This window comes from Arvicanthis niloticus, chromosome 15, assembly GCF_011762505.2.
Source record: "Arvicanthis niloticus isolate mArvNil1 chromosome 15, mArvNil1.pat.X, whole genome shotgun sequence".
Classification (NCBI taxonomy): domain Eukaryota; kingdom Metazoa; phylum Chordata; class Mammalia; order Rodentia; family Muridae; genus Arvicanthis; species Arvicanthis niloticus.
In genome coordinates this window covers 35,242,898-35,267,288 of record NC_047672.1, presented here as the reverse complement: position 1 = coordinate 35,267,288, position 24,391 = coordinate 35,242,898, and the positions used below count along the sequence as shown (strand labels likewise).

General features: G+C 39.3%; 1 protein-coding gene across 4 annotated transcripts in view; it reads right to left on the bottom strand.

The window, feature by feature from the left end:
* The window catches only part of Grm8 (glutamate metabotropic receptor 8), a 789,897-nt gene that overhangs the window by 419,314 nt on the left and 346,192 nt on the right, over positions 1-24,391 (bottom strand). For all 4 annotated transcript variants that reach the window (XM_076913634.1, XM_076913635.1, XM_034519393.2 and 1 more), the window contains exons 4-6: positions 8,652-8,787; positions 7,664-7,818; positions 6,539-6,676 (exon numbers count right to left, since the gene is read on the bottom strand). In XM_076913634.1, coding sequence (XP_076769749.1) covers positions 6,539-6,676; positions 7,664-7,818; positions 8,652-8,787 — 429 coding nt within the window. The remainder of the gene's footprint in view (positions 1-6,538; positions 6,677-7,663; positions 7,819-8,651; positions 8,788-24,391) is intronic.

Sequence of the window (24,391 nt, the reverse complement as noted above, 5' to 3'; positions counted from 1 at the left end):
TGGAATTCAATACAGAATTTGAGAAATGCAATAAATAAGTCATTCTGGGAGTTTTGCTATTTTACTTGCCAAGAGCAGAAGCTACTGGGCCAACGGCCACCTCAGAGTGCTAATATGCAGACACGCTTTTCAATATAATCTTAGTCTGGGCAAGGGGACAGATAAGACTACCAGAGCACACAGAGAAGATTATTATTTTCGTATCCTTTCATTCTGAATCACCAAATCAAATTGCTGAAATTCTATCCCCCTGCTAACTACCCAATTCATTTATAGAGCCTCACGTTCCCTGACCAAACGGAGGAGAATGCCATCACTTCAGAGCCTTCCATAGCAAAAAATGACTGCTGAGAGCTAGCTATCCCGGAAAACTTACCTGTTCGCTCTGGCACTAGAAAACAAACTGACAGGCCTTTCCAGAAGCTAATTATTGTGCCTGCTATTTGGTTCACTGACAAAATTGCTTGTTTGTAGGAAGAAACATATCTCTGCATTGCTTTTTCCATTACCACTACTTCTATCATCATAAATAAGAATCAATAGGCCATTTCATGTAGCATATGCTCACCACCATTTATAACCTGAGTGTTGGCTGTATATGGGCTAAGCTGGGTGCCCTCGTGGGCTGTCTGAGGATTAAAACACAGGAGACAAGGGAAGAATACTAAATTTAAGAAGATAGTATTCATCTGTGAGCACCTAGGGTAAAGAAGGAGCACTGTTTGCCTATCCAGATGCAGCACAGTGCCTGGCACACAGTGCTTTACTCAAATGAATCATCAGGTGATGATAAATCATCAGGCAGATGCACGATGGGTGAGATGGGTGAATGAATCAATCATTCCTCGGAAGGTCCTATGGACATAAAGGAGTTGATGGGCCTTCTTGGGATAGTGTTTTGATAACAGGAAGAGTATTGATAATTCCTGGTGCAGAAATAATTACAGAGGCAGAGTGTGAGCTGAAAATCAGCAAACCTGTGAGCTGAGACCTCAATGGTATGCAGGGTTTCCTGTGACATTCACTCTGGGACCTCACATGAGAAAACATACTAATAAGAGAGAGGGAGAGGTGGAGGGGGAGGGGAGGAGGAGGGGGAGGGAGAGAGAGAGAGAGAGAGAGAGAGAGAGAGAGAGAGAGAGAGAGAGAGAGAGAGAGAGAGAAGGAGAGGGAGAGACAGATGGGGAAGAGAGGGAGAGATGGAGAGAGAGAGAGATCAATCTTGCTGAACAAAGGAAAGCCATGCAAGATACTTATGAGAGGAATGACAGAGAGAGCAGAAGGATGTAATGTAAAGACAATGGGAAAGACATTGAGGCAGGGGCCAGAGTGAGAAGCATGCATGTAGAAGTGTGTGGGGACTGGGGGACAAGGAAAACACACTTCCCAGGGAAGTCTGGATGTCTGGATTGGGAGATGGAAATGCACTGTTGCTGAGAGCAGAATGAGAGGAGGAGGGAGGAAAGGTCACACAAGTGTGTACAAAATAACAGCCATCACCACTGATAGCATGGGTAGGAGAGTCCTTTTCTTCCTTCTTGACAAAGACAAAGGGAATTTTAAGTAGGATTAAGTAGTGGTAGCTTTCAGAACTCAGCAGCTCTCAGAAGCAATAATAACTACATAAATAGCTAAGTGGATGATAGGAATTACCTCACTTGGAGTTTGGCCAGCATATCAAAAGTTAGAAGCATTAACGCCTCTCTCTGAAAGCTTTCCTGAGACACTAGCGGGGGAAATCATCTCCAAGAACTGTCTGAACCACGCTAACATTAGAAAGCGAATGCTCCTCACTGCTGGAAGACATTCTGTCTCCAGAAAATTAATAAGACAGACACAAGCCCTGCTGGGAAGCACATTCTTATCCATGTAAATATATTGCCAGCATCACCCCCAATGGAAGTAAATTGCTATAGTCACCAATTACTAGTCTAATATAAAATTTTACTCAACACATACAATCCACAAGTGATGATCTAAATGGTGGCGGAAATCCTGGTGAATTCTTAGAGTTCCCTTTTCTCATTGTAAGTGGTTAAACACGAATTAAGAAATAAATTTCTCGGGGTGCCCATGTAACAGTCAGTGGGACTGCTTGCAAGTCCAGTTCTCCTTCTCTACCTCGTGGCTCTCATGGATACAGCACAGGTCACCATGCTAGGTGGAGGTGCGTTTTCATACTGATCTATTTCTGTGGCCCAGAACATGAGCTTTTAACAAGCCAATTTAAAAAAAAAAATTCAGGACCTTAGAAACATTCACTCATGAAAATACAATAAATTTTTCTCTCAAGTATTTGACCACTAATGTATTTTATAATTTTCCCTCATTCTCCAAAACAGATTACAACAATAATCTGTGGCGCAGATGCCTTTTCTTATAAATTGTAAAGTTTTACAGGTTACTTTCCTAAAGTTAAGTTATAGCATCATTCACTGTTTGTTTCAGAGACAAGTGACTTCAGTATCCCCCAAATGATATTTGAATAAAATACTAACCCAGTTCCCTAAGCTACATTTCCCCCCAGAACTTAAACATTCATTTCCTTCATTGCACTAAAAATAGTTCTACTTGAACAATTATTACATGTATAACAGTATCCAAACAATTTAAGGAAATATGAAGCAGACCTTTCACCATGGCTTCCTTCAACAATAAACCAGTTCAGTATTTATGTCTGAATGAAGTACTAAGCATATGTCATCTAAAGATTCAACAGTAGAACTTCATGTCTTAATTTACATGGAAAATAGGAGTTAGGAAAATCTGGCATTTCTTCAAACATCCCATTAATAAAGTATATGGTAGGTTAGTAATCAATTTCCTACCACATACACAAACAAACAAACACACACATAAAAATACACACGCACACACACACCAGAAAAAATAAGTTTCTCTATTTCACAAGCTGTCTTGTTTTCACAGCCGCAGTCTAACCAAGAGGATTTGAGTTTGTGCAGGGCCAAATAATAATGTTCCAAATGCAATGGTAAGTGTGGGATGAGAATATAAGTCAGTGAGAAATTCTCTGCTGTCACGTGAATCTGGATTGTCCTAAGAGATTCATATTTTAGAACAGTTGGTTCTTATAGTTGACAAAGCTAATTTGGAAGGCCCTGAAACCTTTGGGAAATATGGCCTTGCTGGAGGATTAAATCAGTAGAAGAGTGTCCTTGAAATCCAAAACCTGTCTCCAGTTCCTTCCTTACTCTCAGCTTCCAGTATGTACCATAAAGTAAACAACCTCCTGCCCCACAGGCTCATACCATATACTCTGCCTCCCAATGGGACCAGAATCAATAGAGCCAAAGACTCATTGGATTGACAACTCTGAAACTGTGAATCTAATTACATTCTCCCTGGCTTTTAATGCTTTGGTTTGATGTTTGTTTTTGTTTTTCATGAAGATGAAAAAAGTAATGGGTAGACTCTCCTTATAAACCTTTCTTGACTGGTCTTTTATTTCCTACTGTTCCTCGGGAATCCTCTCCATATGACCTTTGCCGTTCCTACAGAACCTGTTACACTGAACTCCATGCTTTTCACCTGAGGACCCATCATTTCCTTCATTTGGATGGATGCTCCCAAATTCTGCTGGTGACCAAATATGCACTGGACTTGCAGCTATGTAGTTGTTTGAGCTTTATTAATATCTAAGTCTAAGTCAAAAACTAGCATTTACTAATTATTAAATTGCCACTCCCTGTGTATGTGTGTGTGTGTATATATATATACGTGTGTGTGTGTGTGTGTATCTATACCTTACCTTACAATAGCCTCTCCAAATAAATGCTGTTATTTAGGAGTACTACCAGCCTCTTACTGCCTGCCCTGAAATTTTTCTCTAAGTTTCTTTTTTAATTTATAGGAGAACATGCTAATGTGTCCAAACCTTTCAAACCTTCACCTTTAATTTTCTTCTCAGATTTTCTTGGGATGTTTCATGTATTTATTTGCCAAAGTTCTCTTAAGAGCATCTTTTCTTCCCCTTCCTCTATTGTATTCTATGTTTAGCAGTACAGTTTCTGTGTCTCTTTCAGACTTTTTATTCCTGTTCCATGTCTCTCTGCAAAACTGAAGCTCTATGTGAGGTGTATTTTCTTCTGGAGACTAAGGAGAATCTAGACACTCAACTTGCTTTTCGTCCTCAAGCCCACTGTTCTGTTATCTTTTCTGACTCCCCCCTGTGCTGATTAAGGTTGTTGTTTTTTAGCAAATGGACACAATCTCGGTTTAGGGGCGAGGCAACCTCAATTAAGAAAATGCTTTCATCAGATGGACCTGTAGGCAAATCTGTTGAGTAATTTCTTGATTAACGATTGGTGTTGGAGGACCTTTCCTGCTGTGGGTGGTGCTACTCCAGGTCACACCAGGGTCCTTGGTTCTTCATGAGAGCAAACTGTGAGCAAGAAATGGAGAGAGGCCAATAAGCATCACCCCTTCATGGTCTTTCACTTCCTGCCTCCATGTTACTGCTGAAGTTCTCTTCCCTGGCTTCCTTCAGAGGTGGACTATATGTGGACTATTATATGGAAGTTTAAGCAGAAACAAACTCTTTCCTCCTTAAGTTGGTTTTGGTCATGGTGAATTATCACAGCAACAGAAACTAAAACTCAGACGCCATCCTTGAGTTTTCTATCATGATTCATCCTCTCCCCTATAAATGCATTTTTGTCCTTGTATCTGATTTCATTGTATTTGAACTTCTAGTGAAGTCCCTGCAGGATCCTAGACCTTGTGTTGCCACCCACTGGGAAATTTCATGGAATGTATCAGAACTAAATCCAAGGTAGTTCCAAAGCATCTTTTTTCTTCCTGATGTTTTCTCAGTCAGCTAATTCCATCACCATTTCCTCAGAGTGTCCTGTGGGAGATTCACCATGCAGAGCCCCCATCTCTTACCTTCTCTGTTTCAGTGCTAATCATTTATCCAGTACGAAGAACACCTCCTAAAGTGTGTGTCTCGTGTGCTCTGGAGCCTTTGGTGGTGACTACCTATCATCAGGACTACAGCTAAGTTAACAGACCTGCCCGCTCTACTCCCCTGAACTCTTGACCTGCTTACATTTCTTATATAAGAATCTTTTGAAGGCACTATCTGAGCAATTCCTCTGAGGGAATAGTCCGAGTCACTCAGCCTATGAATGAGATGAAGCCCAAACCCCTCAATTCTGGAAACACTAAAGAGAAATTGAAGAGCATTCTTTATTTTTCTTTTATATGACCAGTGCTATCAATCTTTCTTAAATGGTAACAGTATTACACTCTATTTGCCAAGAGGTTTTCTTTCTTTTTTTTCTTTTCCAAACCAAAAAATAGTTTATTCTGGCTTTAGATTCTGCCCTTTTTCTGTCTTTACCTGACTGACATCTTCACATGACGGCAAAGTCTCCTCTCAAGCGTCACCCCTGTGTGACTCACACTTGGACCATGCAAACTGCTACCCTCTGTCCCAATTCCATTCTGTCTCATTTTCATATTTTTTTCTTTCATTTATCTTAAAATTGTCTCAGCATCTGTAAGTATTGGTTTACTTTTATGTTTACTTGGTTCCTGTCACCTCAGATGCGTCTGTAAATTCACAAACATGATTCTTGTATTACTTTCCATCTTGGCACAGTAGACCTAAAGTAAGGGGGTTTTTTGTAATAAATTTTTGCATCTTCATCTTCTTTTTGACTATATGTCTGTGATATCATTTAGCATTTTACCACTAGATGTGAGGAGGACAAAACTTAGGACATCTCAAAACGTAAGTGAAGAGGGAAAATCATGTCCCAATATTGTAGTTTTTAGTGTGGTTCTCCCAAATAATTTCTGGGAAGACTTTAATCGTGATATTAGTAATACCTTTTAAATATTATATTCATTGTGTCAGTTCCTAATTATATTACAGATAAGTGTTTACATTGACCTTGTATTGTGAGCTTATTAAATTCTCTGCTTAGGAGTAACTGCTAAGGTTCCATATCTATGTCTATGTACATAATCATGTTATCTGCATATAAACATAGCTTTGTGCTTGCCTTCCAAGAGGGACATTCAATGATGATTATCTAAAATACAAGCTATAGAAACTAAAAGCCTCAGAAATCATAGCTGCTGGAGCAATAACTGTTATGCTAGATAGAGATTAATAGTATAATGAAGGAACATATTGTAATAGTTGAAAAATACTTGTCTTACAGCAACTTATGATCAATTTAGTATGATATCTTGCCCATTTACCTACCTCCTATAAAGCACATTAAGGTACTTTCCCAGAAGACTCTTAAAATAGTTTATTCAAATACAATTGAAATGCCCCAGTGCTGCCCACATGGTATATTTTGGATAAACAGTTGATAATGTGTAAAAACCAATGTACCATCTTTGGTTTATTGAGTGATGAGCTCATGTTCAACCTTGCTAAAGAAACATGAGACACAAGAAGACAGAGGATCCCAAATGTCCCACATTGAGTGGCACAGAGAAACATTTTCTTTCTTAGGTAAAGTTAAAACAAGTATAACAAGAGAAACATATGAGTCTCTACCTGTGCATTTCTTTATGTGACTGTTCCTCTTCCCATGTGATCCTAATTTGCATCCAAAATTCTCCTCCCAAAATTCTGCAAACCACACATTTCTTCGATTGTTGGCGAGAGTTCGGCTTCTAAAGTATCGATCAAACCCTGTGTTAGAGGAAAGAGGTATGATTTCAGTATTCATTCAAAATCAAAATAGAATACCACCAGAACATTAAAGAAGTGTTTTATTGTACAATATTTATAGCATATAATATGTTACATGTGTTATATAATATATATATATACATATGTGGGGGTATTTATATATAACAAATGTATAATTCTTTTCTCTCTCCTAACATGAATTAACACTTCAGACTGCACTGTACCTAAGCCCACTACAATGTCTCTGTCTCATGTATGTTCTATTTTTAGCTAATTCAATAAGGCAGTCAGTACTAACACAATCTTATAGAGCCATGGCTAAGTAATCTAACCACCTCTTTAAGAGAAGACATCTGAAAACAATGCCTGAGCTCAGAGGACAATATTAAAGATAGGAATACAGGTCATTGTCTAGAGTATTGGGAAGATATTTGGGAAACAGACCTACCATCTACAACTGTGCTCCAAATTTTCCTTCTTTCATTTATTTTTTTCATAGAGTTAATTAGCATAATATATTCTATGTTTATTGATCACGTAAGTTCCCTCTAATGCTATAACTATCACAAACATCCATAAAAGTGTGCAAAAGTAAACTATAGTGACTAGTGTCATGGAAATATCTAATTGTATACTAGTGCTCTTAAACAAGAAAAACAAAAACCTTTAAGGTATACTTTTTAACATATAATGGTTTCATAGTGGAAATGACTGCTGTGCTCACAGGTGTGTATATTTCATTCAGAATCAATGATGAGTATAATTGAGATTTGAATTATAATTCTAAATGTTTCATTCCTTGACACTTCAGACTGCACTGTACCTAAGCCCACTACAATGTTTTCACTCAGTCCTCCAGTGTTACAAGTCAAACCCAGAGCCATAAGCACCCAAACCAAGAGTTTCACCTCTGAGCTATGTCCCCCAGCCTGCGTTTGAATGTTGATTCGACTGGAATGAAATAAATTGTCTTTATTGCATTCTTACCATCAATTGATGCCCTTTTAGGCAAAATTGTCACAGCCCCTTCTGCGATCTCCTCCTGCTGATAGACGGGTGCTATTTTGGATCCCCAACTATCTGAGCCAATCCATAGAAAATGCCCGCTCTGGTTTAATTTTTTTGCTGCTTCCAGTATCCTCCTATAGGAATAAAATGAAATAAAAATTTGATATTTGTTGGGAAGCACTATAGATATAGATATGGATATCATAACACCAGTGCTGAAGCCTGAATGTGTTGTCCAAATTTCATACATCATGGAAACTTCATTTTCTGAGTCATATGTTAATAGTTAGGTGGGAGGATTCTTGAGGGATAATTAGATTTGAATAAGTCAGGAGTATAGGCCCCAGGATGATTTGAATGACCTATGAGCATAGCCCAGAGTGTTTCTCTGACATGCCATGTGATGCCTTCCGTGTCTTCACACAGGAATACAAGTTCTCATCAGCTGCCAAGAGGCAGTTATGACCTTACCCTTGGGCCTCCAGAGCCAAGAGCTGAACAAGCTTCTTATTTCTTTTAAAGTTACCAAGCTCAAGATATTTAGTGATAGCAACAAACAGTGAACCACAACAACCAGTTTTATAAAGGTAAATACACTCGGTAGGTCATCATTAAACAATTAGTCAATCATGCTAATTGCTTGAGTCTTATCGTCTCCTAAAGGAAACGCAGCTGGCTCCAGCATGTGTTAATTGGGCTAATCCTTAACCTGTTCTCTTCACTCCCCCTCTCATTCTGATGCATCTCATTTTGTTCAACCCCAGGTTTTACTCTGTAGGCTGTAGGCGTTGCCAACATAGAAATGAGGAGGCTGTTGTGTCTGAAGCAGAAGGTAGTCTGTGGGTGCAGAGGAACCTAGTGATTCCTGTGAAATCGCACCAACTTTTTAACACTGTTCATAAAATATGTTTGAAAATTCTGTGGGGCACAAATCTGATCCTGTATTCTGCAGGAAAGTAATCAGCACCTGATGTCATCTTCATTGGCAAACATAATCACTGCTCGAGCGTTAGGTGTCTCCAGCAGGCGTTTGATAATTTTTTCAAATTCTCCAGGTCTTGGTTCACGTGGGATTTTCTGTGATTGAGCAATGCAAACACCACCTGTTTGAGGGAGAAAAACTTGTTTCAGAAAAAAAAGCATTTATTTAATTAAACCTTGATGAGGTTAATTACGTTATAAAAGCACATGATTTGCGACAAAATACTGTTTCTCCAAACATTTGTCATTCTGGCCTATTAAAAGTAATTGTGCCTGTTTTTATCATAATATATGCACTAAGTGAATAACGCCAATGTGAGTTCAGTTTCCTTCCACAAATTTAAACTCTCTCTCTCTCTCTCTCTCTCTCTCTCTCTCTCTCTCTCTCTCTCTCTCTCTCTCCCTCTGTGTGTGTGTGTGTGTGTGTGTGTGCGTGTGTGTGGTTTAAAGAGGAAATGTAACGGGTGAAGAAAGCCTAGAGGTGGAAGGAGAAAGGGACCATTTAAATTCGCTTATAAGACTAAACAAGAGTGATAAAGTTAATAAAATCTCTGACTGTACTGTGTGAGAGGCTACACTTGAATAGCAAGACCCCCCTGTCTGCTTTTTTTTTTTTTTTTGCCAGTTGATCTCCTTTGCATTTAGGTTTGTTGTGTTGCTAATGACATTGCTTCACTCTTCAGCAGAGTGTGTTGTAAGACAAATTGTTAGTATTCTGTCTAAACTCCACCTCCACAGTTACCTGGCAACAGCCAGGTCTGCTCCTCCCCACAGTTACCTAGCAACAGCCAGGTAGGCCTGGTCCACTATAAAAGGGGCTGCTTGCCCCTTCCTCACTCTCTTACCCTCTCTGTCTCTTACTCTTACTCTCTTAATCTGTTACTCTTAATCTCTTACCCTCCTACCCTCTTGCCTCTTCTGTCCCCTCCCCCACTCTTCCTCTCTCTCCACGTGGTCATGGCCAGACTCTACTTCTCTCTCTCTCTCTCTCTCTCTCTCTCTCTCTCTCTCTCTCTCTCTCTCTCTCTCTCTCTCTCTCTCTCTGCCTCCACTCCCCTCCTGGCTCCCCTCCCCATGCCCTCAATAAACTCTATTCTATACTATTCCCGTGTGACTGGTCCCTCATGGGAAGAGATGCCTCTACATGGGCCCGCTGAGACATCCCCTTTCCACACCTCTCCACACACCCACAGAACATACTCTCTTTATCTCTTTATCTTTTTATAAACACTTCACAAACAGTCTTCAAAACTATCCAGAAAAACTCAAACGTTCAAGCCCTCCATTTATATAGGCTTCCATCATACAAATAATAATAGCTGTTTAAGCTGAAAAGAAGAAAGGGGGAAAGGGAAGGAAGAGTGGAAGGATGAGGTACCCAGGACTGTTCTTTCACACTTTGCTAAAACTGTGAGGATCCAAAGGAAAAAAATGTAGAGAAGATTCTGCCTCCAAGATCGGATAGGGGTAGCAGAAAGAGCTTTTTTCCTAATTGCAGTGCAGCAGAGACAAGCACATTCTAACACTGGAAGAGAAAATAGAATTAGCTATAGGTTTTTCTATCACATTGTAGCTTAAATGGTCTTTTTTGAGTCAGCTGAGAATTAAGTCACCATTTGTGATACTGCTTCACTGGTCACAGGTATTTTTACTTTCAATAACTGACAATAACTGCAGTCACTCAACAATTATTGGCTGCCATTATAGCTTATGCATTAGATTCTGCAAAATCAGTATAATCTAAGAGACACCGTGCAATCTGGAGAGAGATACTGTAATAAATTACAATTTCCATTTATGTAATAAACTGGAGCCTCATAGAAATATTTCATGCACTGGGAGCAAGGAAGAAAGAAAATGATTGAAAAAGTCAGATTTCAAAGAACACACACGCCTTACTATGAGGGAAGACTTTCATAATAGAGTACAAGGAGTGAATAAGCCTAGCTTAATGTCAGTCTAGAGTATAAATGGGTTAAAGTTGATGTTGGAAAGAATGGCCAGGTTCAGAACATGGATCCATTTGTCAGCCATGTGAAGGGCTGTATATGAAATATCCATGCATTGCAACCTAATCCCCACTATGAGAGTATTGAGTCAAGGTTTTTGGGAGGTAACTGAGTAACCAGGATTAAGTCCTTTTACATGGAATTAGGGTCCTTTTTTAAATTCTAAAGATAAGAGGAGAGAGGGAGGGAGGGAAAAAATAGGAGGGAAAGGTAGCTGGGAAAGGAAAGAAAAGGGAAGAAAGAAGAAAAAAGGAAGGAAGGAAGGAAGGAAGGAAGGAAGGAAGGAAGGAAGGAAGGAAAGAAAAATGGAGGGAGGAAGGGTAAAAAGGAAGGACATAGGAAAAGGGGAAGAGAAAGAGGAAGTGACAGGAAAAAACAGATAATTCTCTTTCACCGCATCCCATCTGAGAATACAACAAAAAAATCAATTGTCTGTGAACCAAGAAATGTGCCACCAGAACAACCCAATCATTCTGGCACCCAGATCTTGGACTTCTGTTTATAAGCCACAAGCACAATGTAATTTATTACAGAAGCTTGACTGAACTAAGGCATTACATAATTTAAATTTTACCCAGAGGAAAAAAAAGTAAAAATTCATTAAAAGCTAATAATATAGAAAGACATAAGCTTTTCTTTAGGAAAAAAACTGAGCCTAGCAACAGACAACCAATTGAGTGTGTATGATCAGACCCAATGTGTATAGCAGGAATGAGTGAGTATAATCAATAAAAAATGATTACTTTTCTTATATGTTTAAAAATATTAAACATCATCTATGAAGTATAAATGTACTTAGTTTATACCATATTCTTTAAGAGTAGAGTTGTTCATCACTAGTGATTCAAGTCACACTCTGGCCTACACTTAGCCAGCCTACTGGTATATCAATAAGTGTTATAGTGATCAATTTATTACACATCAAATGTCTATTAAATTTCCAGTATTTGCCAGGTATACATAGGGCACGACTATACAATAGTTAATAAAATGGACATGGCCTCTGCCTTCATAGAATTTTGAAATAAAATTAAATCAGACTTCCTACTAATACAAAGAAGTATGTATCTATGAATAAGGCAAGCCCTATAACAAGAACAAGGCTGGTACAGTGGTCAGGAAAACCTATTCTGAAGTGGTATAATTTAGTTGGCTTCCAAATGATGAAAGATGTATAAAGAATAGTGTGGGAAATGATAGAAAATAGCTAATAGAACCAATAAGTGAGGGGTAGAGAAGCCAGTCTTGATGGCTCATAGGAAACATTGGTTCCCTAAACATGTGCTTTATGGATGAAAATGGATGAGATTTACTGATATGGAGGGAGACCTAAGAGTAAAGAATGGAATTAAGCTCCACTCTCCTGCCACCTCTCCTCCACCTCCATCAGACTCCTGAACCATACAAGTAAGCTTCTTTTCTCCACCCATCTTCCCTGCTCTCTGAGCCCTCTGGGCCAAGACAAGCTGCCCTGAACAGCCTGTCAAACCAAGAGGACATCTTTTATACTGCCACCTCTCCACCCACCTTCATTGAACTGGAGGCTCCTGAAACATACAGAACTACAGGTCTGGAACCATATGTCCCAAGGATATCCATCAGAGGCCTGCCCCACCAGGACCATCAAGGTTCACTCCCCTCCCAACACCTACTATAACAAGAACATCCAGGGACCAAAACTATCTAGATGGCTAAAGGCCCTCAAAAGAACACAATTAACACGCACCAAGGAAATATGACACCTTCAAAGCACAGCTATCCCACCACAGCAAGCCCTGGATATCCAATACAACCAAAACAAAAGAAAATGATCTTATATCCAGTCTTATTAAGATGATAGAGGTTTGTAAAGAGGAAATGAATAAATCCCTTAAAGAAATACAGGGAAATACAATTAAAAAAAAAAAAAGATAGAGGTTTTTAAAGGGGAAACAAACAAATCCCTTAAAGTCATACAGAAAAACACAATTAAACAAATGAAGAAAATAAATAAAACTGTACAAGACCTGAAAGTAGAAACAGAAGCAATAAAGAAAACACAAACTGAGGAAATCCTGGAGATAGAAAACCTAGGGAAGAGAACAGGAACAACAGATGTAAGCATCACCAACAGAATACAAGAGACCGAAAACAGAATCTCAGACAGACAATACAATCCAAAAAAATCAATACATGAGTCAAAGAAAATGTTAAAGCTAAAAACTTCCTGACACAAAACATCGAGATAATCTTGGATAGCATGAAAAGACCTAACCTAAGAATAATAGGAATAGAAGAAGGTGAAGAATCCTAGCTTCAAGGCACGGAAAATATTCTCAACTAAATCATAGAAGAAAACTGTCTCAACCTAAGGAAAGAGATGCCTATAAACATACAAAAAGCTTATAGAACACCAATCAGACTGGACCAGAAAAGAAAATTCTTCCAGCACATAATAACCAAAAACCAAAATCTACAGAACAACAACAACAAAAAATTAAAAATGATAAGGGTAAAAGGTCAGGTAAAATGCAAAGGTAGACCCACCAGAATTACACCCGACTTCTCAACAGAGACTCTAAACACTAGAAAGGCCTAACCAGATATCCTGCAACCTCAAAACAAAACAACAACAACAAAAAACCCCCACAGATTCCAACCTATACCCACCAAAACTCTCAAACACCATAGATGGAGAAAACAAAATATTTCAAGACAAATATAAATTCAAACAATATTTATCTACAAATCTAGCCCTAGAAAAAATACTAGAGGAAAACTAACCCAGAAGGATAACAGCATACAAGAAAACACAGAAAATAAATAATTTCATATAAAAAAAGAAAGTATATGCGCATGCACGTGCACACACACACACAAATATACATACACACAATAACACCACCAACAGCAAAATAACAGAAAATAACAATCACTGGCCATTAATATCTCTCAACATCAGTGGACTCAATTCTCTAATAAAAAGATACCACCTCAACCAGAAAGATGGATATTATCTCAGAACAAAGGGCTGGAAAAATGTTTTCCATGAAAACAGACTGAAGAAGCAATCTGGAGTAGCCATTCTAATATTTAATAAAATAGATTTTCAACCAAAATTGATGAAAAGAGACAGGGAAATACACTTCAGATGATATCTCAGTTCTGAACATCTCTGCCCCAAACACAAGGGCACCCACATTTGGAAAAGAAACATTACTAAGCTGAAAATCACACATCAAACCCCACACATTAATAGTGGGAGACTTCAACAGGCCATCCAAATAAACACCAAACAAAGAAATAATTAAACTAACTGACATTATGAATGAAATAATGAAATTGACATAACAGACTTCTATAGAATATTTCACCCAAACACAAAAGAATACATCTTCTTCTCAGCACCTCATGGATCCTTCTCCAAGATTGACCATATAGTTGGTCACAAAGCAAGCCTCAACAGATACAATAAAATTGAAATGACACCTTCTATTTTATCAGACCACCATGGATTAAAGCTGGACTTCAACCACAATAGAAACATCTCTACTTAATGATCTCTAGGTCAAGAAAGAAATAAGGAAAGATATTAAAGACTTTCTAGAATTCATTGAAAATGAAGGTTCAACATACTCAATTTTATGGGACACAATGAAAGTAGTGCTAAGAAAAAAAAGTTCATAGCACTAAGTGCTTCCATAAAGAAATTAGAAAGTTCTCATTTCAGCCATTTAAAATTATACCTGACAGCTCTAGAAAAAAAAAGAAGCAAGCACACCAAAGAGGAGTAGAAGACAGGAAATAATCAAAATCAGGGCTAAAATCTATTAGAAATGAAGAAAACAACACAAAGAATCAAGGAAACCAAGAGCTTATTCTCACTTAGAATGGGGAGTGAATAGTCATAAGATGCAGAAGAAGGAAGGGTACTGGGAGGGATGGGTGGGGAAGGGAATAGAGGTTCAGGATCAGGTGTGAGGAAGGACAGGAGAAATGGCTAGATGGCTATGAAAATGTATGGAAATCTGCAACTGACATTGAGGTAAAGGGCATCTCCGGGATGAGACAGAGACATGAAATAAGGGAGGCACCAAGAATCAATGGAGGTGACCTTAGCTGTGACTCACTACATTAGAGATATAGAAACTAAAGAGGCCACCTCCTGTAGCCAGGCAGGGATCCCAGTGTAGAGATGGGGACACCAACCCACCCACAGAATTTTCAATCCAAACTTTATCCTATATGCAAGAAATGCAGGCACGGGAGATGGAACAGAGACTGAGGGAATGGCCAACCAGTAACTGTACCATCTTGAGATCTATCCTAAACACCAATTCCTAATACTATTAATGATACACTGCTATGCTTGCAGACAGGGGCAAGTTGTCCTTTGAGAGGCTCCACCCAGCATCTGACTCAGAAAGATGCAGACACCCACAGCCAAACAGTGGATGGAGCTTGGGAACTCCTATGGAAGAATAAGGATTGAGGGCCCTGAAGTGAATAAGATCCCCATAGGAGGACCAACACAGTCAACTAACCTGGACCCTCTGCGCTCTCTGATTCTGAACCACCAACCAAAAAACATACACGGGCTGGACCTAGGCCTCCCTGTTCATATATAGCAGAAGTGCAGCTTGATCTTCATGTGGGTCCCAAACAACTGGAGCAGAGGCTATCCCAAAAAGCTATTTTCTGTATGTGGGATATTTTCTACTACTGGGCTGCCTTGTTTGGACCCAGTGGTGGAGGAAGCACCTAGCCTTGCAGAGACTTGAAGTGCCAGGGTCAGGGGCTGGAGGGGGGATACCTAGAAGAGCTCCACCTGCTTAGAGGAGAAGAAGAGGTATATGGGAGAAGGATTGTGGGAAGGGGTGACCAGAATGGGGCAGTGAGCTAGATTTAAAGTGAATAAGTAAGAAAATACAATTTAATTATAGAAACAAAAATGAATAGAATCAGAAATCCCATGGAGGGGGTTATCAGAATACATGGTGGGCAAGAATGGGTAAGACAATTCTACCAAACAGGGGAAGAGCAGAGCTTTGGCAGAAATTCTGAGCTATAATCCATGATGCTTCGTGATGGTTTGATGCAAATAGTGAATCAACAGGAAGTCACCAAGTATACTTGCATGGGTTTGGTCACAATGGCCAGTTCTGTGATGACGTGATTAAACAAGGGGGGAATACAAGAGGACTGGCAGGTATGTGAAGAGAAGTGGATAATTTTTCACCCGAGGCCACTGTCCTCAAAACACCAATGAAACAACCATCAGGCTAAAAGGCTATCAGGCTAAAAGAAAGAAAGGGAAATGCAGTTACCATTCTGTCCAGTATTGAGAGTAAGGGTTGATACTGGGATCTGCGAAGAGAAAAGGAAGCTGGGGGAGATCTGAACAAATTCTGTGCTCTGGACAGAGCCAGTGAGAGGCTGGGAATAAGGACCATGTCTTTGAGAAACATTTGGTACCAGGACTGGAGGAATGCAGAAAACTGTAATTTCATTAAAAATCAACAGTGTCTGAGTGACCACATGAGGTAACTGCCAAAGGGCAACAGGAAACTATGACAACTCTTCAAGGAAGAGCGGCTGCTTCAGAATATGCTTGTCCTTTTAATTAAATTGCCACAATTACGTAAGTATTACTTAAGCATTAAAGACTTGTTATATCTTGAGCATCTTCCTGAGACAACCACGGACTCCAGAGCCAGGAGAAATAGAAGTTGTAAATTTTTCATTAAAATTATTTCAGGCGAAGGATTCCTCACACATAGTTTAGTCTGAATCCAGTGGCTGACTTATTCATTGAGGACGTACTAGAGATTTTTGTTTATAAAAAGCTAAGCTAGCAAGGGTGGATTTTAACAAAGGATATTTCTACTTCACTTCCTTTTCAAGTTATGTCCCTTACCTTGTACTTGTCAATCTGACCAATTTGTTTTGTTTGTCCAGGAGAGGTTATATATTGAATCTATTTCAGCTGAACTAATACCTTTGGAGAAAATCCACTGGACATGGCATGCTGATATTTTGTACCTTATTGATATTTTATTAAGTTATACAGTGACTGTATGATGCAAATCTAGACTGTTCTAGTGCAAATCTCAAGTGATTTGCATTAGAAGATCAGAATACCTTCCTTAGCCTTGAAACTCATTCACAGTTTCCATTTCTACACCATTCAGAACGACAGACAGTTAATCCATTCATGAGCACTCATGGTCTGCTGTTTCGGGAGCTATAGAGAGACCCAAAGATTGCCTGCACTTCGCAATTTCATCAGTTAGCTGAGAGACAAGATGTGCATACAACAGTCAGACACAAGGATAGCACTGATGAGTAGCACAATGAAAGATAGCACAAGAGATCTATGAAAACACAGAAACAAATAGGAAACAAGTCATGACCCCAGGTGGTCCCCTGATTTTATATTAAAACCAATTATTGCAAATGTTAGAATTTATTTAAAAAATGAAGTAAAATTCAGTCCTAATCAAAGATGCATTTCTCACATAACATTCAATATATGTTTTTACTACCAGTAATAACTGCCTTAATTTAAACCCCCAGGATGAAGAGATGGGGCCTCTCCTCAGAGACTTTCTTCATTGCATCTATGCTCTTATATGTCACTCTAAGAAGCTACTGGTGGGGTGTGATTCAGGAGCCATTACCTTTAGTTTCCCACAGCGATCAGTGCTTCAAGCAGCCTCCCCACCCCTGCCCCCGAGGGTGCTGTTATCACTACTTGTCTGGCAGGGAAACAGAAACAGAGGCATCAATATCTTGCTGAAGGCTGAAGCGCCAGTTCACAGCCAGAACAATTTTAGTCTAGACTGCCCTCACCATGTCCATCCATGATGGACTATACCTGTAGCATAATGGTTTTGGTGGCTTCAGATCACTGATGAATACGATAAAGCAAATTTAAATTCTCATTTAAAAAACCCAGCAGGTTATCCCTGGGAAGTCTGACTGACAGCTACATAAATACAGCACTTCTGTTGAATATTAAGAACTTAATTAAGATACTTAGAACTCTGGCAGCTTATAGAACTGACCTAAACATCAGCATATAGTCATTCTGTACTCAACGCTTCCCAATCATTTCTGTAAATGTATGTCTTCAGAGGACTTGGTCCCTTGTCTCCTACTTCATTTTTGTATAGCAGCAATTACAGTTACTGTAGTATTTATGATTTTCCTTCTCTCTCTTTCCTCTAGAACACTACAACCACTGAATCCTGCTCCTTCTACTCATCACAACAACCCTAATGCTTTTGCCTTGCTTAGTACACAGTCATTTCAACAGATATTTACTGGATGAATAAATGTAAGGTTTGTGATTGACAGTTTTGAGAGAGAAAAATAGATAGAGATAGTTCTACTTTCATAGGCCCCCCCAGCCAGGCAGAGAAGTGATTGGATATATATAAATATATGGTCAAAAAAGTGTCTCAATAATAGAAGTAAAAATAAAAATAGAGACTTTGATAAGGCATAGGACCTTGCCATTGAAATAGACTCTGAGTCCCCAAGTTGTGTTTTTTACCAAAATATCATGGATTAGAAACCTGCCTAAGCTTTGGTTCAACTATCTGTAGGATGGCATTGTAATTTGTCATACTGATATTAGGACATACTTGCAAGCAATGCCATTGTTATTACTTCTCAAGGAAGCTGAGACTCATGGGTAAGTGGTCTACTATCTCAGGCCTGGGAGATGAAAGGTTTGTGTGCATTGATTTTGAAGGGACAAGTCGTACATGAAAGAAAATGAACATCCACAGACTTGAGAGTAGGTCCTGTGTAACCTGGAGGACAAGGCCATAACATCACCCAAGAATATGGAGAGGACTGAATAAGAAGGTTAGAGTTCTCACGAACGTAGCACATTATCACATTCAATACTTTTCATCATCAAACACTCAAGTACCATCATCCACATTGAAAGGATGTTTGATGTTCATATCTAAGCCATGGTGTTTTCCAACAGATTAGATTTTCAACCATTCATTCTTTGTGTTACACCATCAAATATCCAAGGTTTTGAGAAGGAACATTTACTCACTAGCCTATACCAAGAAATAGAATGACTACATTTCATGTTAAGAGAAGAGATAACATTATTTTCCTGATCACAATAATATGAATCTCTTTTCAAAGACAGACTATGAAGATGTCAAAGACTTACACTTAAAATTAGCAGTTGATGATATTGTTCAACTGGTAAAGGTTCTTGGTACCAAATTTGACATCCTGAGTTCAATCCCCAGGACTTACAGAATAGGAGGAGAAAACTGACTTCAGCAACTTGTTCTATGACCTCTGCTCATGCAATCACACACACACACACACAGCACACATACACAAAATGAATAAATAAATAAATAAATAAATAAATAAATGTAATAAAATGTTTAATTAATTTTTTCCTTTTAAAAATAATGATAGAATTGAAGCAAAAAATGCTATTCAAAGTATTAACAGTACAAACTATGATAGAAAGAGGAACACTCCTCCATTACTGGTGGGATTGCAAACTGGTACAACTACTTGGGAAATCAATCTGAAGGTTCCTCAGAAAATTGAAAATAGATATACCTGAAGACCCAGCAATACCATTCTTGGGAATATACCCAAAAGATGCCCCACCATGCCACAGGGGCACATCTTCTACAATGTTCATAGGGGCCTTGTTTGTGATAACCAGAAGCTGGAAACAACCCAGATGTCCCACAACAGAAGACTGGATACAGACAATGTGGTTCATTTACACAATGGAATACTACTCAGCTATTAAGAATGAGGACATTCTGAGTTTCAAAAACAAATGAATGGAACTAAAAAAATATCACCCTGAGTGAGGTAATTCAGACCCCAAAGGACAAGCATGGTATGTACTCACTAATAAATAGATATTAGCAAAAAAAAATAGTACAGAATACCCAAGATACACAGAACTCAAAAATGCCAACAAACTGAAGGGCCCAACTGAGGATGTCTCAGTCCCACTTGGGAGGGAGAAGAAAGCAATCACAAGTGGGGAGGAAGGGAGGGACCTGGGAAGGAAAGTGGAGGAGCGGGGAAGAAGGGAAACTGATTTGGTATTGGGTGAAAAAAAAATAAAGAACTGAAGCCCTGAGGGCCAGCAGAAAGAATGGAAACAAGCAACCTAGAAAGGTAGGAGGTTGGGGGGACCCTCCAGAACACTCCAGAGACCTGGGAGGTGAGAGACCCTCAGGATTCAAAATATGAAATGCCTGAGAGTAGAGAGAGGGAACTTATAGAGCCCACCTGCAGCAGGAAGACAGGGCATCAAATGAGGGAGGAGGTTGCCATCTAACAGTCAAAACTCTGACCCATAATTGTTCCTGTCTGAAAGAACTACAGGGATGGAAATGGAGAGGAGCCTGAGGAAAAGAAGGTCCAGTGACATGGCCAAAGTGGGATCCAGCTCAAGGGGAGGTCCCAAGGCCTGACACTATTACTGAGGCTGTAGAGCACTCACAAAAAGGGACCTATCATGACTGCACTCCCAAAGGCCAACGAGCAGCTGAAAGAGTCAGATGTAGATATTTGCACCCAACCAATGGACAGAAACTGTTGACCCTTGTGGTTGAATCAGAGAAAGGCTGAAAGAAGCTGAGGAGGAGGGCAATCCTGTAGGAGGACCAGCAGTCTCAATTAATCTGGACTCCCAAGATCTCTCAAACACTGGACCAACAAAAAGGCAGCATATACCAGCTGAAATGAGGCCCCCAACACATATACAGCAGAGGACTGCCAGGTCTGTGTTCAATCAGAGATGATGCACCTCAAGAGACTGGAAGCCCCAGGAAGTTTAGAGGTCAGGTGGGGTAGGGGTTGGGAAGTGGGAACATTCTCATGGAAACAGAGGTGTGGGGAGGAGGTATGGGATGTAGAACAGCCAGAGGATGGACAGGAGGGGGGATAAAATCTTGAGTGTAAAAAAAAATTAAAAAAAAAGAAAAGTTATGAAAACAATAATTTCCCTTCATGTAAAAGTTTGCCAGGAATCACAGCCGTCTCCATTCTGGGACAAGTCTAGTGTACACTGTGTCTGGTGTTCCCTGCCAGTGTTGGGATCCACCCAGCTACCCAGGGGTCCATGAAGATTCATATGAAGGCTCTCAGGATCCATGATGACCTGGTAGACTGTGGTGGCAGCCAGCCATCTAGTCCTTGAGAGCTGCTGTGATAGGAAACAAAATTATGAAAAGAATTTTTTTATTTCTTACTACTCTCGCCAGACTCCTGAAGCTTTGTATAGAAAGCAAAGACAATCCTGAGTGAATGTATACTGTTGATATGTTTCTGTCAGGGACCATGGCCCATATCAGGGACTCTATCTAGCCTCAGTTCCATGGGAATGGCAAAAACTCCCACCCACTGTAGAAATATCAAAGCTTATAGGGAATATGAAAGCCTTCCTCTGAAATCTGAATGTAAATATTGGGAGTGTACGCAGAAAATATCCAACATAGCTTTTTCCCTTCAGATATTTACATCTTAAAAATTGCTACCATACAGAGATTGCCCCATTTTCCAAATGTATAACACAAAACCTGTTATCTATAGTTGTCTTAGTTAATGTTACTATTACTGTGATGAAACACCAGGTCCAAAAGCAACTCGGGAAATATAGAGTTTTTTTTTTCACTCACAGTTCCATACTCACAATTCACTAGTGAGGCCAGGAACCTTGAGGCAGCACCTAATGCAGAGGCCATTTAGGGCGCTGCTCACTGGCTTGGAGCTCATGGCTTTCTCAGTCTCCTTTCTTAGAAACCCAGAGATGGCACCACCCAAAATGGACAGCCTCACACCTCCCATTAATCATTAATTAAGAAAATCACCTATGCCAGAGCTTATGAAAGCATTTTCTCGGTTGAGGTTCCCTCCTTCCAGATGACTCTAGCTTGTTTCAAGTTGACCTGAAACTAGCAATCACAGAATGTATACCCACCCACTAGTTCAGGTCTCTGTAATAACTCCACCTCTCTATTCAGTTGTATATAATAAACATGTTGAGCTTCAGGTATGTTTGTGGAGGAAGAGCTGTGGCTTCTCAGTCTGAGAGCACAGACCACTGATTCCAGTCAGCTGCATCCCTGGAGCTATGAAAAGGATGATAACATTTCTGTGTATTGAGAGCCTCTTATGTAGAACTGGTTCAGATTAAGTACTCAGATTCTGAAAAACAAAAAACATTCCAACTGGTATAATAATATGACAGTCCACTACATCAGCCAATGCCCAATAAACTGTGTAGGATCTGAGTGCCAAAGAGAAAGGTTCCTTTTCTGGTCCCCACACTGACTGTATAGAAGCAGAAAAAAGATGGGAAAAAAGGCCCCAAGACCCAGTCAAAGGAAAAGTAGATGAGAAATACTGTCACAAACTATAAATGGGTTACTCTAGGTTATATACTCTCATAAACTCAAAGAAACCTCAAATGCTCTGCCCCCAAAGAAAGAACTACAGGCAATTAATGAGACCCGGATAGGTGATCTACTCCTTAGTAATCAGCCTTAGACGCTTATACATATGAGCAACACTAAATGGACTTAGAAGATTGTGTGTGTGTGTGTGTGTGTGTGTGTGTGTGTGTGTGTGTGAACAGTAATTAAAGAAAAGATCATAAATTTTATAGGAAGTGAGGGGCATAGGGAGAGTTGCAGAGTAAACAGGGAGGGGTATAAATTCCATGAATAATGCATTCATGTAAGAAATTCTCCAAAAGATGTATTAATTTAAATTTTAGAAAAGACATAAACTAGGATAAAGCAACTTACGAAGTGTATTGATGAAAGAGAAAATTTGAGCAAGAAAGCAAATCATAATATCCAGGAACCTGGAATTTGTGCAGAAATTCCAGGATTCTTTTCTTTTTTTAGTACCAGCAATAGTGGGTGTAAAATATCATCATATAGACTGTACACCAAGATGCATTAGCAAAGCACAAGACTTTGTCAGTTTCTAGATAGCCATGTCCTACAAAGGTAGCAGAAGAAATGAGTTCCTCACTAAGGATCTGTATGGCGTATGATTTTTCTCAAGACGACTTTCTAGAGATGAATCAAGTGACAAATGAAAAGGTGCAAGACAAGTATTGCTATCCAGCCACACTTGCTCATGTGTTAGGTCCCACCACAAAAATGTTCCTGCAGAATTACTCCAGGCTTCTCCTCACAACGTTTTTCCTAAAGTACAAATTAAAGACAACCCAGAAAGTAAACTGTGATACATTCTACCCATTTGTGGAAAGGCTTAACACAATTCTTCAATTATTTTTTTATATTCATTCATGAATGAAAGGATTGAAATAATTTCATGGGATTGGTAAAAATTAAAGGAACGCTTGCAGTAGCTTATTAGGAGCTTGAACCTGAAGTGTTGAGATAATGCTGCTTTAAGTTGGAAGCTGCAGAATTCAAACATTCAAAATGAGTTTGAAAGACTGCCCTGGCCTTACAGAAGACTCAGGAGTAGCCAGTGAAAAAGTCTAACTTGCTGAGGTTCAGTGACAAGTTCCTAATACCAAAGGGAATTATGAGGCGATAATAAATTGTGAAACAAGTCACAGAGGCCAGGCTATTTAAAGCCATGTAAATCAAGGTGATTAGTTTTATGGGTCAACTTGACTAAGCCACAGGATGCCCAAACAACTAGTTAAATATTATATTTATGGGTACTCCTGCAGGAATTTTGAGGAAAGCAGGTGGTTCTCCCCAGTGTGCACTGCCATCATACAATCCACCGAGGGCCAGGCTGAAGTGAACATGTGGAGCAGGGTGGAACTGATTCAGGTTGACAGCTTGAACTGGAACATTGGCCTTCTGCTCTGAGGACTACTGGTTCTCAAGACTTAGAGCTACATCATAGGTTTTGCTGGGTCTCTAACATGCAACTTACAGATTGGGAGACTTCCCAAGTTTATATGCCTATATAACCAAGTACTTGATAATAAATCCCTTCAAGTACATGTATATATGTGGGTGAGTCTATTCATCTGGAGGACACTGACAATTACAATTAATCATTATACGGACCATTCTGGAATGGGTGAAGGTGTGTATACATGAGGCTGCACTTGGAAGCCTGGGAAATCCCTCAAGGGACTGAAAGATAACAGCTGTTTAACCTCTAAAGTCTCAGAAGCAGGAACAAGTGGTGACTCATTGATTGGTGATCTTGAAGCCTGATTAGACCACAGTCACAAATCAAAATGTAAAGGCAAATGAAAATGCTATATCTTTTAAATTACGGTATGTATCACATTGTTAACCAAATTTTATTGTTTAATGTTAAAATTTCTTTCAAAGGAGAGTTACTGTACAAAGAATGGCATTCTTTACAAACCACATAAAATTGAAATTGTAACCATCATAGATAAGAGAATTAAGACCATAAAACTTCCAAGTATTCTAATAAAGAAGTTGTGTTAAAAGTATCTGAAGGGATAAAGATTTGGTTTTGGACATTGCTTATTTTTACCAGAGATACAAATCTCTATTAAAGTATAGTATGTGGGGAAAAAACACAATGCACAGTACCAAGTTCCAACTGTGATGAGAATTGAGGATTAAGTTATTAGGATGAAATTACTTACAAATACCAAAAGTAATTTTTACAACAAAGCAACATAACCACCATTGTGTTTCTTGACAACAAACCAAGATAACTCATAATTTCTATCAAATAAAAT